Here is an 18269-nt window from a genome sequence, read left to right on the forward strand (position 1 = left end):
TCAAGTTTTTTTTAACTTTCAAATAAGTGAAAAATGTAGAGGACCATAACATAATATAAATTCAAGTCATTTAATGAATGGCTATTTTTTATTTTGAATTTATTGAACCATAAAAATGATTTTTGACTCTTCAAATTGAATAATCCGCATCCGCAAAGCGGATTATGTAAAATGTGAAGAGTCAAAAACTAATTTTATGGTTCAATAAATTCAAAATAAATTATTGCCATTCATTATAAATAAATTTCTATCAAAAATAAGGCTCAAAGAACTTTTTATATTATTTATATTAACAATAACAATGTACACACATGTTGGCGTATGAATACATAACGTCAGAGTGGGCATGTCGCCATAAAAATTGACAACATTGAAAATAAAACTAATACTTTTTACCAATCAGAAGACAGTAAATACTTTAAATTTATTTATTTTCACTTTAAATTAAATGTCTGTCTGTGTACATACTCTTAAAAAGTGTAATATAGGTCACCATGACCTTGTTTTGTTCATAGGCAAGTCAACCTCATCTGTAAAATACAGATGAGTAAGTTCTTAGGAGAGGAAATAGTATTAATCATACAGCATATATTAAATAAAATCAATCCAACCTATTGAAAAATTAAATTTAAGCCACTAAATCTCTAGCTGGATCCAACACTTAACCAATTAGAATAGTTTACACATCATAGATATCATATACTGTAAATTCAGAAATTATTGCATGCATTTAGTGCCTTGATTTTTGAAGAATGGACAACAATGCAAAATGTTTATTGAGATTTTCTAGAAAATCTACATACAGATATATCCATCTAATTTAAAATTTGAGTTTCTATTATTGTGATACTCATTAAGTCGCATTATTAGCATTAATATAAATCTTACACTAATTTCTGATTTTAGAGTATAGGCAATATGAATAAGATCATAATACAGTTATAAATAAGTTCTTTTAATTTCATTAAAAGATTAAATTGCAAAAAATTCACAAGTATATTTCAAGAAGCAATATTTATCATTCCTATACTTCTACTTCTATTCAGTATTTCTACCATTGGAAAATACCAACAGAGTGCTTAATGCTATTCTACAATGCTTTAACTGTTAGTAGATTAGTTCAAACACTCTGATAATAACACACATGTTTTAGTGAACACTAAACGAGACCCTATAATTATCATCAAATTATAGTCAAATTGTAAAACACATCAATGGGTTAACTTTGAATTTAACAAGAATATGTCCATAGTACACGGATGCCCCACTCGCACTATCATTTTCTATGTTCAGTGGACCGTGAAATTGGGTAAAAACTTTAATTTGGAATAAAAATTAGAAATATCATATCATAGGGAACATCTGTACTAAGTTTCAAGTTGATGTAACTTTAACTTCATCAAAAACTACCTTGACCAAAAACTTTAATCTGAATTTCGCACTATCCTTTTCTATGTTCAGTGGACCATGAAATTAGGGTCAAAACTATAATTTGGCATTAAAATTAGAAAGATCATATCATGGGGAACATGTGTACTAAGTTTGAAGTTGATTGGACTTCAACTTCATCAAAAACTACCTTGACCAAAAACTTTAACCTAAAGCGAACGGACGCACAGACGGACGAACGAACGAACGGACTCACAGACCAGAAAACATAATGCCCCTCTACTATCGTAGGTGGGGCATAAAAATGATCACACACATTACATGCATTTAATGATGAGCCTCCTCAGGTTTTTTTTTATTGAGCGATAACTTTGCCATTTTTATAGTAATTATTTGATTATTAATAATCATAGTTTATAAGTTTCATACCATTTGGTTGAGGCAAACTAAAGTTAGAGAATGTAAACTAAAAATTTAGCAATTTTTCCAATTGTAAAGAGGCATAATCTATTACGGTTAAAGTGACACCTCCAAAATTCAACCTTGATCTGTATTTTGAGGTAATAAGCATTGTGTATTAGTTTCATAACATTTGGTTGAGGCAAACCGAATTTATACTATGTATGGGACGTACGAATGTACGAAAGTACAGACGGACAAGGGTAAAACTTAATGTCCCCTCTGTAATGACAGGGGCATGACAAAATTTGGTATAACCAGAGGAACAGTTATCTGTACAACAGGGGAAAAGAATCAGACTAAAAGAAATTGGTAATACTTCTAAAGACGTCAATATTTATAGAGAAAACCACATATATACAGACAGAAGTGTTAAAAATCCAAATCACACACACATAGAAAAAGGAATAGTTGAACATGTTGAATGTTAGTGTATTAATTGTCATATTCTCAACAAAAATTATTGCATACATTATAAACTTGATTTCACTACAAAAAAGATGCCACGCTCCATACCGATTTAAAAATACTGGATTTTTCTGGTTCACCATCCTGAAATCAGTTAAATTTAGGTATGAAGGACTTCAATATTTTTTATCTAATATTCTTCTTTCTTCCAAAAATACTTTTTCCTCCAATAACTTACACACCAAGTATATAAAACCAAAACTTAGTCAAAAGCTCAGGAGGAGTTTTTCTTAGAGTGAAAACTTTTTCTGGACTGTTCAGAAATATTGTATATTTAATAGTTAGTCACTCATATATAAATCTTTTTATGCTAACTAAAACTGTTAAAAGTCTAAATAATATTACTGAAGCAAAAATGTAAATTTCACCATTTCAAAGAAGAAATTGGTAAACACAATCTTTTATAAAGCAGAATGTGAATAAGTTAGAATTCACTTGATGATCGGTTAATTAAACCAGCTTATTCAAATAATTTACTTGATAATAAACACTCTCTCAAAAGCTTTAAAGTGAGGGAAGATGAAAATGGGTAAAGAACTAATAAATAAATAAATTCTGTTATAGTTTTGCATTTGAGGATTACAAGTAAAATTAGAAAATATACCATCACTGCTAAACATGTTTGTTGCAGTTTACAAAATAAAGCCTCAATTCTTATAATCGCTAGGTTTTTAAATAATCAAAAAAATTTTAATAACACATTCAAATGAAAGAAATTCCATATCCACTACAACTCTTTTATATTTTTCTGTCATATTTTTCTTTTTTTGTCGAAAAATTTAATTTCAAGGGAAAAGGAAAAAGAAAATCCCACATCATTCATGCAACATCTTTTTCTAAGATTTATATCCAAAGATAAAAATTTTTCTACTTTATCGTCATATCCCACAGACCTTCATAAGTATAATTTCAAACCTTCATTTTTGGGGATTGAGAGAAAAATCAGTATACAATTTTATTGAAAATTTGTATTGCATTGATTACTTATATTTATGGATAACTTTTACCCACAACAGGGCGGATCCAGTCATTTTAAAAAGGGGGGTTCCCAACCCAGAGTAGAGGGAGGGTTCCAACTATATGCTCCCATTCAAATGCATTGATCGGCCAAACCCCCCCCCCCCCTTGGATCCACCAATGCACAACATCTAGGAAATTAAGTATTCCAGGTATACTAATGAATCCACAGTATATCCCATTCTAAGACATATATCTTAAGTCAAAGTTTATCCCATTAAAATTGTGAATCTAATATTACCTTAATTTTACATCTATTTCTCCCATATTCATGTATTTCATCATAGCAGAGCTATTATTAACATTTGCAAAGCCTTGAGAAACTTCAAAGTTCTTTAAAATTCTGATTACATGTGGACACGAGTTAATGAGTTGAAAAATAGGTAGGAAAGGTAAAACTCTTCATCTCTGCCTTGTTTTGACAAAATAAAAATTGTAAAGCAAAAATTATCCGACCACCAAGACAAAATAGTGCATTCAGAAAAAGGAGTTTTCAGCCCTTGCCTATTATTAGTGATTTTCTCACCTGGGCTATTGACTGAAATGTCCCGTAACTAGAACAATCATCTAAAATTCCACTCAAGTTTTTACCTTGGCCCTGTGTGTCGTAGCATGCAAAATTGTATACAAATTATTATTAGTTTTGCAATCAGTGATATTTTTTCTGCTGACAAAATGGCATAACAAAAAAATGTTCATACATTTGTTGTATAATTTTTTACATGACCTAATAATAAAAAGTATAATTCTTAATAACTCCTCATCAGTAGTAACTCAAACATCAAACAGGTCAAATATTTAATCAAACACAATATCCCCGGAACCCACCAATAATTTGCTGCTAACAGCCCTTTCATTTTGTTTTCCTACCCTTCCTTATCTTCTTCAGGGCATCCTCCTTTAGAATGACATCACACAGTAAAGCTAATTTTAGAATAAATAAACATCATGGAGAAGACACACAAAAACAAAATAAAACATAGAGAGTTGAAGGTATAGGAACTAATCAAACAGGATATGATGTGCTTGAAGCATAAACATTTTAAACATTTGATAGAAATCCACGATTTATCTCTTTGAATTTGCTTTGAAATCAATAAATTAGTTTTCATCATTTTTAGATGCTTCAAAAGGCGTGAGTGAACATAATCATATTGTCATTTTAACAAAGTATTTAATATCTACTTTTAAGTGTGTAGAGAACAAAGTCTAGCCTGGTATTTAATAAAACATGTAATATATCTGACCTTGCTCTTTTCATTTTAAAATTATTTGACCTTGCTCATTTCATTTTAAAATTATTTGACCTTGCTCTTTTCATTCTAAAATTAGTTGACCTTGCTCTTTCATTTGAATATGAATAAGAAAAGAAGTTGTAGGTGTGACTCTTAAATCTAATTTCTAGGATCTATGCAATAAACAGTGCAACTAGTATGGTTGATTTTATCATGTTACCTGTTGGGCTAAATACAGTTTTAACAAAATCAAGCTTTGGATTTACAACACCGGTAACTTACATCTTGTACGATCGGTACTCCTAAGTTTTGCATGTTAGTTATAATACACTTCTCTTCCTGAGGAATCTGTGCATGCTGAACTAACTTGGATAAATTTTCATCTGATATTCCTGTAATCAAAGGTAAAAAATAATGTTAAAATTCATAGGAAAATCCAATCAGCTAGAATGACTTCAAAGAGGGGGAATAAAAAGGGTCATAAAATATTTTATTTACCTGTGTAGAGTATAAATTCTGTAAAATATTTCTTAAACACAATAAATTAGGACTGTGCCATAATAAAATGCATCCGGCACTATTTTACGACCCTAACTACCCATAATATATAAAAAAAAAAAATTTTACCTATCAAAATTCTGAGGAAAATGCACCCTCACATTCAATATGAGCGCATCCCATCCAATCATCATGATAAATTATATAAAACCCTTATGAGATGTACGCAATACTCAAGTCAGCCACCCAGATTTTTATCTATTTTATATGTAAAACTTTTATACTCTTAGTCTGACAATAAAAAATTAACAATAATAAATAAATAACAAAACAAGAATGTATCCTCAGTACACGAATGCCCCACTCGCACTATCATTTTCTATGTTCAGTGGACCGTGAAATTGGGGTAAAATCTCTAATTTGGCATTAAAATTAGAAAGATCATATCATAGGGAACATGTGTACCAAGTTTGAAGTCGATTGGACTTCAACTTCATCAAAAACTACCTCGACCAAAAACTTTAACCTGAAGCGGGACAGACGGACGAACGGACGAACGAACGGACGCACAGACCAGAAAACATAATGCCCCTCTACTATCGTAGGTGGGGCATAAAAAGAAAATAAATAATATTAAAACTTTTCATGGATTGTATATTAAACCAATTAAATGTTTTCTATTTTACTATTCAACATTTAATGATGGATTTTAGTGTTAGAAAACAGGAAGGTCTATATCAAAGTTCACCATGCTTTCCTTAATGAAAAAGTACCAAGTATATGACAATTTAAGGTAGTTTGTTTAGTAGTGTGTGTAACTGTACAAGAAGAAAACTGAATAAAGCATAATGAGGTATGGATCAATGTATCATTAGAGGTGTAACAATTTGTTTACATCTGTCCAATGGCAGAGTTTTGTTTATTCTCCGTAATAGAAACAGGAGTTATTTTAAACTGAAATAATATCAAACAATTATCTAGTCTCAAATAAGAAGATGCATCTCTATTTTATCCAAATAAACCAACTCTTTCAGATTTGCTCAAAAGTTGCAATATTTCCCCACTCTTTGTAATTTGAATTTGAATTTTAACACATAAACTAAATTATTAACATCTTGAGGGGGAAATATATACAGCACTTTCAACATACACATGTAAAGAGAATTTATATATTTATACTATGTTGAAATCTACCATCAAAGTAAAAATACCTTCTATGATAGGCAACTTATATTTTTGGTTTTTCAGGTTTTTTTTGCGAATTTTAAAATTTGTTACACCCCAACATTTTTTTTAATGAAATGTAATTTGTGGGTTGTTAATTCCTAAGCTACAAAATTGTAAATTGTCAGTCATATATGATGAATTGTGTTTATATTATATATGAGTTAGATGAAATTGTCCATTCTGCAGGTTTATTGCAGCCAGTTCATTCCAAACATTTTAGGACCTTTAAATCATCGTGTCGGAAAACAGCTAGAAATTGAGCTTAAGTATGCCATGCATCTGAAAGTTCCTAAAGATCTACTGATTTTCCTAATAAAAAATATTCTTAATTTTGCTCATCAATTGCGTGAACCTATGATTTCCTCCCAAAGTGACAGTTCAAAAATAAAAAAAATCCCAATGATGAAGTATTTAACAGTTAAAATAGTAATGGCATGTCATTACTTTAATAATTGTAAAGTATCTTTTACATAAAATGCCAGTGATGTACAATTCCTAAAATTATCTCCCCTTTTTAAACCTAGAAAGCTGAGCAGACGTTAAACATCCTCCTCATGCAAATATCATACAGCCAATCAAAATAACTAGAACAATTAATCAGATTTAATTCATCGCAAATAAGAAGCATAATATATAGTCTGGAAGAATTTCCAGGTAAACTGCACTGCAAAAAGTACATGTTTTAAATATCTAGTTTAACAGGTGTGCAATTAAACTTTTATACCTTCCTCAGCCTTATCATCTGTAATGGTATATAAAGGTCAAATCATAGGTTAAACATGTACAGGTATCCTCTTTCATTTTTCTTAAAAACATCATATATTTAAATATTATACAGGCTTTAATAACTACTAAAATGTTTATCTAAAGTTTTTTTCTTCAAAATTTACTATTTCTTTAGGATGTTCACTGGTTCTTTTGGAAATGATATTGATCCAGTCCTAAGTAGACTAATTGCTGATACATGTATATGTGTAAGAATTAATGATCATTCAACATACCAACATGTAAATGTGTTTTACTTCAGGAATATGCAAAATGAAGTTAAGTTAGGCCTAGGTTTTCATTTTTTTAAAAATTAGAAGCACTAAAAAGGCTCTTTACACTAGTCTTGTTATAATATAGCTTTTGAAGATAATTAATGCTAATAATCTATTTATTTAGTTTATGATTAGCGTTTGAACTTTTGCCAATATTTTTTTATGTTCATAATATCTATAAAGGACAACTCAAATGAAACTATTACTAAAACATAATCTATTTCAATGGGATTGTTCACTTCTATTTATGATAATTAATTATTATTTTTTGTGAGATTGGATGTAACTAATAAATCAAATAAAAAATAAAACTTTCTACAAACAATTTCGATGGTTCTACTAAGTATAATCTGATAACTTACCTCCCTTATGTATTATATATAATAATATTATTCTTATTTTATCGTATGCTGTTATATGTTGGTCTAATAATATAGGTACAATATTTCTCATATGGTCTTTTATTTTCTCTCCCTCTGCATCGGTTCCCATTGCCAAATCCTGAAAAATATAAGCATAATAAATTCATACATACAATTTTTTTTTATCAAATTATCTTTTTCAATTCTTTCTCCTTCCTTTCATTGTATCCTTTAATCATATGAATTCTAGAAAGCACTTGATAATTTAACCTAATTTTTTAACCTTTTCAGTATCCCAGACTAACATGCTAAGAATCGAAGTTTATCGTGATTGCTATGAACTTTTTATATTACCAACCAAAGGAGGTGGTATCTATTCCAGAGAGATCATTTATAGACTGATACCCAGGTATGAACTTTTTGGAATTTTTGAAGGTCGATGCAAAATAATCTATTATCTTTTGTCATAATTTACAAGTATTTTATTCAATGGGAGATAACTCTACTTACCTGTTCTACTTTACATAATCTGTCAACATGTTTCTGGTAGATTTTCATGCAATCTTCTGCCAGATGTAAGTGTGTTGAGTATTTACTTAATTCTTTCTGATATTGAGGCATTTTCTTTAACATCTGAGATAAATCTCTTATATTGGCTTTGTCTCCGTCTGTCATTTTTTTATCTTTCGCAAATTGTTTTAACTGTTTCGTTACTTGTCTGAAATAAATCAAGAAATGTTGAAACTTTCAAGTACATTTTTTCGAATACCAATATTCTTTCCCAAGGGATAAAGAAAGACAAATCCACTACTAAATTTTTTTCATTTAGTTAATAAAACTTTTTTATAAACCACTTAACTGATGCATCTATTTCGGTTTTGTGTTGTATGAGCATCCTCTGCAAAAATATGACCAGAGACATTTTTTTAATGTAAAAATAAACAAGAATGTGTCCATAGTACACGGATGCCTCACTCGCACTATCATTTTCCATGTTCAGTGGACCGTGAAATTGGGGTCAAAACTTTAATTTGGAATTAAAATTAGAAAGATCATATCATAGGAAACATGTGTACTAGTTTTCAAGTTGATGTGACTTCAACTTTACCAAAAACAACCTTGACCAAAAACTTTAACCAAAATTTTAACCTGAACTTCACACTATCATTTTTTATGTTCAGTGGACCGTGAAATTGGGGTCAAAACTTTAATTTGGCATAAAAATTAGAAAGATCATATCATGATGAACATGTGTACTAATTATAAATATAAGTTTCAAGTTGATTGGAATTCAACTTCATCCAAAACTACCTTGACCAAAAACTTTAACCTGAAGTGGGACGAACAAACAGACAAGGTGAACAACTATTTGTTTAGAAATTTTTGGTATATTAGAAAATGAGCAAACAAAGTTTATGAACTTTTCCTGTCATCAAAAATATAGGTACTTCCATTACTAGCTATATATAGTCATTTATAATTAAATCAAATAATTACAATGAATACAAGTTCTAAGATTTGTTCATTGTTGTCTGTGTAGGCCTAATTTTTTAGGATTGTGGGTGTTTGATGAGGTTTGTTGTATTGCTCAACATGTTTGGTAAATTCATACTAGTTTCTCGTTTTTTTATATAGATTAGACCGTTGGTTTTCCCGTTTATATGGTTTTACACTAGTTTTTTTTGGGCCCTTTATAGCTTGTTGTTCGGTGTAAGCCAAGGCTCTGTGTTGAAGGCCGTACATTGACCTATAATGGTTTGCTTTTTTGGATTGTTGTTTGGATGGAGAGTTGTCTCATTGGCACTCACACCACATCTTCCTATATCTATTCTTTAAGTGTATCACAGTATATACAACCATTTTTTTAAATAAGAAAAATGGAAAATGTTATTTAAATTCTCAATCATACTTTTCTTTGCATATCCAATGTAGTCATGTAAAACACTTACTGTGATACTATGGCAATATGTTGATGTCTTAGCTCTACCCATAATTCATCTGTCTCATCTAGCAGAGCCTCTTTTTCAACAACATCATTTCCAACATTATTTTCATATCTAAAAAAAAATAGTTTTAGTCTTATCATCAGAAAGTGTCCGAAAATATTAAGAGCTGGAAACATATTTTTATGCTTATAAGTGTTAAATAAGTTAAAGCATAAATTCTAAAGAAGTTATATGGACAATTTTTTTGATAAAAAGTAATATTCTTATAATCTTTTTCAAAAATTGTTTTATATCACATCAACGGGAAGAAACATAGGCCTAAACAAGTGAACATATATGAATAACTTAAATAAATTATAGGAAAGATGATTAAAAATTGGTGTTAAATTCAGTCAATTATGAAAACAATATCTTTATTCATCTGTAACCTTACTTACTTGTAAACATCATTTTCTATGGGCAGTAGGTCATAAGCCATAGCTTGGAAATGTAGGTCATGTAATAATGGTGTTATGGGATCAAATCCACGATCTAAAATTAACAACTGGGATCGATCTTTCTGTGGACCCTAGAAATAAAACAAAGTCAATCAAGGTCTGATAAATGAAATTAAAATGTTTGTTGAATGAGGTCTTATAATATGTTATCACATTTGGTATAAAAAGTTTGTGGTAGATGGTTAAATGTATTTTGTTTATATTACTTTGATGAGGTCAAAATATCCAAGTTAGACAATTAGGTTTAGGACGCTGTTCTTGTGTGTCACAAACAAATATATCAAATATCAATATAAACAAGTTTTACACACTACGTCAAATCATAAACATGTGTTTTTCAATATAAGCTGATTTAAATAATACATTTGAGTTATAAGTGTGATATATTCCACATTCCCTAATGTATTTACCCTGACAGACATCAATATCAAACACAAAATTGTACCATATAGAACAACAACAATCTAATATTTGTATACTGTGGACTCTTTTACTTTCAAAAGTACCGATTATTTGTTGATTGAGTCAAACTCACAATTTTGTTGATATTTGATCTCTTGGTTAACCAAATTCTCATTAGTTAAAATTATTTAAACTCGTAAATAAGCTTTAGAAATTTTATGAAATAAATGAAAATTAGTATCCAATGAATAACAAGAGGCTCTCAAGAGCCTGAATCGCTCACCTGGTAAACAATGCCTTATTGAACATATTGAACCATGCCAGGCAAACATGTACAGCTAACAATTCTTCAATATTACAAATATATATGACTTACTGTTTATAAATAAAGAAAATGAGACCAAAACACAAACACTTAAAACTTAGCAATGGACTGTGAAAATGAGGTCAAGTTCAAATAAAACCTGCGTAACCGACATATAGATCATAAAATATTTTCATACACCAAATATAGTTGACCTAATGCATAAAGTATTAAAAAATTAGACCAAAACATAAAAAGTTAACTTTGACCACTGAATTATGAAAATGAGGTCAAAGTTAGATGACACCTGTCAGCTAGACATGTACACCTTACAATCATTCTATACACCAATTTTAGTAGACCTATTGCATATAGTATAAGAAAAACAGACCAAAACACAAAAACTTACCCCTATGTTCTATTTAAAGTAAGGGCGGCCATGTTTTTTGACGGATCAAAAATCGAAGCACACACTTTGTGCAGGATAATCTAAGGAACTATCATGCTAAGTTTCATCCAAATCCATTCAGTAGTTTCAGAGGAGAAGATTTTTTAAAGTTAGCAAATATGATGAACAAATTGTGAAAAATTGTCATTAAAGGACATTTATCCCTTAAGGGGTCAATTGACAATTTTGGTCATATTAACCTATTTGTAGATCTTACTTTGCTGATCATTTTTGCTGTTTACAGTTTATCTTCATCTATAATAATATTCAAGATAATGACCAAAAACTGCAAAATTTCCTTAAAATTACCAATTAAGTGGCAGCAACCCAACAATGGTTTGTTTGATTCATCTGAAAATTTCTGGGCTGATAGATCTTGACCTAATGAACATTTTTACCCCATGTCAGATTTGCTCTAAATGCTTCCGTTTTTGAGATATAAGCCAAAAACTGCATTTGATCCCTATGTTCTATTTTAAGTAACAGCGGCCATGTTTTTTGACGGATCAAAAATCGAAGCACACACTTTGTGCAGGATAATCTAAGGAACAATCATTTTAAGTTTCATTCAAATCCATTCAGTAGTTTCAGAGGAGAAGATGTTTGAAAAATTGTTAACGACGACGACGACGGACGCCAAGTGATGAGAAAAGCTCACATGGCCTTTTAGGCCAGGTAAGCTAAAAATGGATCCTGAGTACTCAGTTACTCACAATAATACCAGTTCACCTTTCCAAATTATTTTGTCAAGATAATGGAATTTTATGAGACTGTCATACAAGTAAGAGGTGTAACTAGCTGTAAAACCAGGTTCAATCCACGATTTTCTACCTAAGAAAATGCCTGTATCAAGTCAGGGATTATGACATTTAATTGGTATCTATTCGTTTAATGTGTTTGAGCTTTTGAATTTGCCATTTAATTAGGGATTTTCCACATTGAATTTTCCTCGAAATTCCATATTCTTTTTATTTTACTTTTTAATACCTCAAAATAATTCTCATTGTCATGTAATGCAGATGAATTGTGAAATTTCATATAGATGTTAAGCATGCTATTTTACAAATTTTTTCTTTTATCTTACTGACTGAAAATTTCCTTTCTCAGCACAGCAGTCATATGAAAAATTATCGCTAGAAACTGAGGGAGAACATGCAACCTTGTCATAAGTAAAATAGCGATTAAGAAATTATCATTGATCATCTCAGCTCAATTGCTTTTCCCACTTTCGCGTATCTGCTCAAGCGAGAAAACCAATTTTTGTTGAGATGATCAACGATAATCTATAAATATTACCTCTCCCATAGTATGGTCATCAGCTCTATAGGCATCTAATTTTTGTTGTACCATTTGAGCAAATTCTGCATTCTTGTCAAATTCACTAAAAATTAAAGACACTTATGTCAAAAAAAATTCCAAACAGAACACTACAGGTATAAGGCAATTAGAAATCCATAGAAAAAAATCTGAATTTATTTGAAGGATATTTTCCAAACAAGGTGTATCATTTAATTGTAATGTTGGTAATGTCTTTTCAAAATAAAATCTTTGATAACCGCATCATACAAATGAAGATGTTTTAAAATTCCAGAGAGCCAAATTTTAAACTGGCTTTGTAATCTTTATTTTAGCTGCCATAGTACAATCATTATGTCACCGTTTTAAAATAATTTTATGATGTTGGTATTACTGATTTGATTTGATTAGGTTTGGACTTATCCAACTCCTCGTACTGATATTTATAATACAAATGACTTTACGTTATTCTCTCTGAAGTCTCTTAAGATAAGACTTGTAAATGAGTATTCTTGAAAGCATAACCCTGTTTCACTGTACTAACACTATTACAAGTGATCTTTTAACTAAACCACCTTGTTTGTTTTGTAGATACTTACTATCGTGGGTATTTTAAACCTCTCTAGTCAGTTTTGAGGCAATTCATTTTATAGCTGTATTAATATAAGGCTATATCAAAGATTAAGGCCATAAAAAAGAATAGGTTTGTTTGCCCTAACCCTACCTACCCAGAAAATAGCTCCCTACTCAAAATCATTTATAGTCCTGATGCGAAAATTTTTTTTTTTATAAAGATAGACAAGAAGACTAATAAGCATCTGACACTTCAATTTTGCTTTGAAAGAAAAAAAAAGAAAATGCCTACCTACCTTCCCACTGTCTCAATGTATGGGTAGGGTTTGGGCAAACCAAAGTATTCTTAAAATGTGTTCTAACATTCTTATCATTTTATGACTTTGGAAATGAGTTGGTTTATAGGAGCCTGTTGGTCTGTCATTGTAGTTTGTTGGAGTGGTTTATATGTGTTTCTTTTCTCTCGCTTTTTATATATAGATTAGACCATTGGTTTTCCTGTTTGAATTGTTTTACACTAGTAATTTTCGGGCTCTTTATAGCTTGCTGTTTGGTGTGAGGCAAGGCTCCATGTTGAATACCATACTTTGACCTGTAATTGTTAACTTTTTACAAATTGTGACTAGGATGGAGAGTTGTCTCATTGGCACTTAAACCACATTTTCTTATTTAAATAACAACAAATAAGCAGAAAGGGAAGCTTTTCTATGTCATACCTTCTGTATCTGACAGCAGGGTATTCCCCTAATGTGGCACACAGTGTGGCTATTTGTTCTGCACATCTTTCCAAGTTGATGGTACGTCCAGCGGTACGTAATGGGTTATAATAAAACTGAAAAGTTTCTCTAGAATCTAAGGAGTAAGTCTGTGATTCTGAGGGGAGGAACGCTATGTTTATTTCTTTTAATGTCTTGATGAACTTGGCTGATGAAGATTTGCATAACTCATTAAATAGCTCATCTGGACATGCTAAAAAACAAACCAAATAGTGTTAAGATTTATTAGTACGATTTGAATTAAAATTACACAGCAACAACTTTTTAAACATGTTTTTTCACATCTCGTTTTTTTATATAGATTAGACCATTGGGTTTTCCTGTTTGAATGGTTTTAAACTAGTAATTTTTTGGGGGCCCTTTATAGCTTGCTGTTCCGTGTGAGCCAAAGCTCCTTGTTGAAGACAGTACCTTGACCTATAATGGTTTACTTTTATAAATTGTGACTTGGATGGAGAGTTGTCACATTAGCACTCATATCATATCTTCCTATATCTATTATGAGAGACATTCCTTTTGAAAGAATGAATATCGAACAGTTTATTGGTATTGTCTATGTTTTAATACTTATAACATGACTTCCATGAACATTTTGAGATCATTAAAATAATTCATAAATAGAAGACAGTTGGTTGATTTTAACTGATTATTTTTTTTTCCCTCAATCTTTTTTAAGATACATGGCTTAAACTGATATACTACAACATTATTAATAGAAATAACAATAATTTTACACCAAGGACAAAATTAATTTAACGTTTTTCATTAATATATACTCTTCAATGAAATTTCTTATACTATAAATACCTTCAGTGAAAAACACATGAGCACTTTTATACTGTGTGTTGTTGGGGTTCTGGAAATCTACCATCAGAGCACGTACTGACTAAAAATTATAAACAAGTTTTTACTTAATATTTGGAAAATTCATTGCATTGATTTTAACTAGAGAAAATTCATAATAAATATAAGCTGGTACATTTGATTTGTTGTAAAGGCTATTTTGTCAATAATTTAATCATTTATATTTTTTTTTACTAAAAACACTTCCTTCAAAGAATGAGATTTTTTTTAATTTTTAGGGAAAAGAATATTGGTTCCAACATAAGAATAAATCTAATTTGTATGATGATCTTTTTTATAAATTAATATGATTAAAATGTTGATGAAAATATTTGAAAGCTAAAATGACCTGCGATATCAATAGAATTATATCAAATTACTAAGAATATCAATGTATTACAAATCAAAATTTTATCAATGTTTTGTCTTAAAAAAATCTCTTCATACTATAAAATCATATTGGCTTTTTGTATAGACTGTATAGTATAGATACATGTATATGTTCTATTGGAGTAAGAAATGGTTTCAGGATTCAATGTCTTAGAATGTCAGAGTAACCTTTTCTATTCAAGAAGAAAAACTACTTCAACATGTAAGTGTGCGTAAGAGTTATTCTTTTTTCTATTTCAGATACAAGAATGTTATATTTACCTTTTCTATTGGAGTCAGAAGATATACTGCTTCAAGTAGAGGAAGTGGTTCTCTCCTTTTATTAATGTCTTCAACCACTGAATTAAAAATAGTATATATATGTACATAAATTTAAAAATATCATCATATAACAATGAATATTGAAAATTCCGATCTTATTTTGATGATTTCAAATTTCCCATTGTGAACTCTCCATTTCTCTGTAGCAACATTCAAGCTGTTGCAGTATACTGAGTTAACCTCTTCCAGCAGATAAGATATTCAATAGCTTGAAATTCCAACCATGATTACTTACATGAAACACATGTTGCTTACAAGGAGGCCATTGAACCAAGGGTTTCCAATGGTTTTAATATCATTACAGATGCCATGCATCAAATAACAAATGACCAATGTCCCCCATTGTGACTTCATCTAATGCCACTTATCCCTAAATTTGTACTTACCTGAGCTTCAGGAATACCCACTTTCACCCAAGGAAGTACTCATTGTAGTGATTTCTAAGCTTGTTTGGTTTTTTCTCTCACAATTTTTTGGGGGCCATGCAGTATGCGCAAAACTGTAGTAGAGTTTGTTTGACCGAAAAAGAAATCTGACAAGTTGTACAATATTTTTAGCTGTAAAATCTAAAAAATTCTGTCTGACCAAATGATTTTTTGTCTGACTTTTTGTATACACCATGTACACTGGCCATGGTGTTATCTGTTGTTTTTTTCAATTATAGTTTTTCTTTCATTGCTCCCTTTTACATTCTTACATGTCTTATATCTTCTCCGACTTTTCATACTTTGAGTAATTTTGAAATTCTTGCATTCGTCTTTTTGATAATGGAGCATAAACATGATAAATAAAGGCAACAGTAGTATACCGCTGTTCAAAACTTATAAATCCATGGACAAAAAACAAAATCGGGGTAACAAACTAAAACTGAGGGAAACGCATAAAATATCCATGAAAATTGGGATCCATGGAAAATATAAATGAATCTGCAATATGGCCATGATGGCATTGACTCTTTTGAAGAGTCTGAGATTGTAGAAGACTGTATGGACCTTAAGCATTTTTATAGTTAGATAACCTTTAACCTGCTGTATGGTTACAAATGTATTGTCACATTGACATATACATGTACCTCTAATCTCATTTCATTCATATAAAGAATAAAATACATAGCATGAATATTTGTAAACTTACATGTGATTCCCTCAGACATTATCTCGCACATTCTACAACAACTTGAGATCATCCGTTTGCTAAGCTGGTCCACCACCAAAACCTTCCACTCATTTGGTTTCTTGACTGCCAGGATGACATCATTTGTAATTTCTAAATAAACAACAATTAGAATTTACAAAATGTCTCTCATAAATACTTATATTTTTAATTGAATGATTGATTAACATGATTAACACGATTAAAAGATAGATTATCTGATTAATGTCTGATTAATTACATAATATGCCTCTAATACCATACCAATTACCATAATTCAGGATATCAGATGGAAACGATGTCAAGGCTCAATGCAATATTGACTATTGGCTTCCCACCAAACTCACCCCCCTCCCCCCCCTCTACATAGATAAATTTCAACCGAGGCCTTGATGGGTGTGCCTGGTAATATATGACAGACACAAGTTTTCCCGTAAAGTATTTATGCATAGTGGGACCCCATCATGTTACATGTACATGTATATGCTCATTGTATTATAAACCTTTATCAAATCTATTTGTCTTACTTAAATTGTTACTCCCATACAAAAATAATCTGGTTTGAAATAGACGTATTTACACTTGTATGCAAATTTGGCGAATTCTAGTCAAAAAAGGACTTTGTTAATCAGCTCTTGGTCAAATCAGCAACCAGATGTAGTTATTTCGGCACCCATGTTTAATATGTTTAATATATATTTTTTATCAGTATTATACATGTTATAAGCAAAAAGAATAAAATAAAGGTTTTGTCCAGAAATATTGACTATATAAATATTATTTGGGGGGGGGGGGTTCTATAAGTTCAACTTAATGTGAGTTTGTGATATCAATGAAAGGGACTCATAGTTTTCCCTTTTATTGCTTCTTATTTTCCACATGATTCACAACGGCTTGGGTAAAGGCTTGATTGTTTTTATTGCCCATGTACGGGCATTATGTTTTTCGGTCTGTGTGTTCCTTGTTTGTTCTTTCGCCCATCTGTCCCACTTAAGGTTAAAGTTTTTGGTCAAGGTGGTTGTAGATGAAGTGAGAGTGTGGCATCCATGTACATGTACTATTGAAACGTTCTTGTTTATTTTGTTTCTGAAGAAAAGAACATCAATAACATGAATAACTACACTACAGCTCACGTGGATTTTGCTATTTCCACGTGCCCACCGTGGGCGTGGCACTGAGTGGGCATTACCTGTCCACGGGGGTCCACGTGCCCACGTGTCCACGCGTTGCCGTGGACAGTTGCCCACGCGTGTCCACGCGTTGCCGTGGACAGTTGCCCACGCGTGTCCACGGGTATACGAGTGGGCGGAAGTTTATCGATCCATGTCTATTGCGTGTTTTACATGAGTCAGCAAGAAGCTTTAAATATATACAATGTAACAGATATGGTATGATTGGCAATGTTCGAGACTACTCTTTACAAGAGACCAAATTTGACAAATAAATTTAATAAATATCTGTTATTATAATCCTTGATAATAAAGAATCTTAATTTTAATATTAATCAATTTCAATTTTCAACTGATTTTAAAAGATGAAAGCTGTTCAGAGATGCAGCTTAAATGAGTATTTTTAAATACCGGTAAATATTTTGACCAATCATAATGAACCAGTTGAATCTAGATC

At 30.8% G+C, this 18269-nt stretch overlaps 1 protein-coding gene across 8 annotated transcripts in view; it reads right to left on the minus strand.

Moving 5' to 3' along the window:
- LOC139511925 (syntaxin-binding protein 1-like) overlaps positions 1-18269 on the minus strand; it is a 39880-nt gene that overhangs the window by 12282 nt on the left and 9329 nt on the right. For 3 of the 8 annotated variants that reach the window (XM_071299116.1, XM_071299115.1, XM_071299114.1), the window contains exons 2-12: positions 16626-16757; positions 15432-15508; positions 14745-14823; positions 13878-14130; positions 12589-12673; positions 10079-10209; positions 9645-9752; positions 8206-8413; positions 7696-7834; positions 7018-7035; positions 4851-4960 (exon numbers count right to left, since the gene is read on the minus strand). In XM_071299116.1, the coding sequence (XP_071155217.1) occupies positions 4851-4960; positions 7018-7035; positions 7696-7834; positions 8206-8413; positions 9645-9752; positions 10079-10209; positions 12589-12673; positions 13878-14130; positions 14745-14823; positions 15432-15508; positions 16626-16757 (1340 nt within the window). Of the gene's footprint in view, positions 1-2364; positions 2401-3859; positions 3932-4850; positions 4961-7017; positions 7036-7695; positions 7835-8205; positions 8414-9644; positions 9753-10078; positions 10210-12588; positions 12674-13877; positions 14131-14744; positions 14824-15431; positions 15509-16625; positions 16758-18269 lie in introns of all 8 variants that reach the window. The other 5 variants (XM_071299117.1, XM_071299118.1, XM_071299112.1 and 2 more) reach the window with 4 other exon arrangements.

This window comes from Mytilus edulis, chromosome 2, assembly GCF_963676685.1.
Source record: "Mytilus edulis chromosome 2, xbMytEdul2.2, whole genome shotgun sequence".
NCBI classification, from domain to species: Eukaryota; Metazoa; Mollusca; class Bivalvia; order Mytilida; family Mytilidae; genus Mytilus; species Mytilus edulis.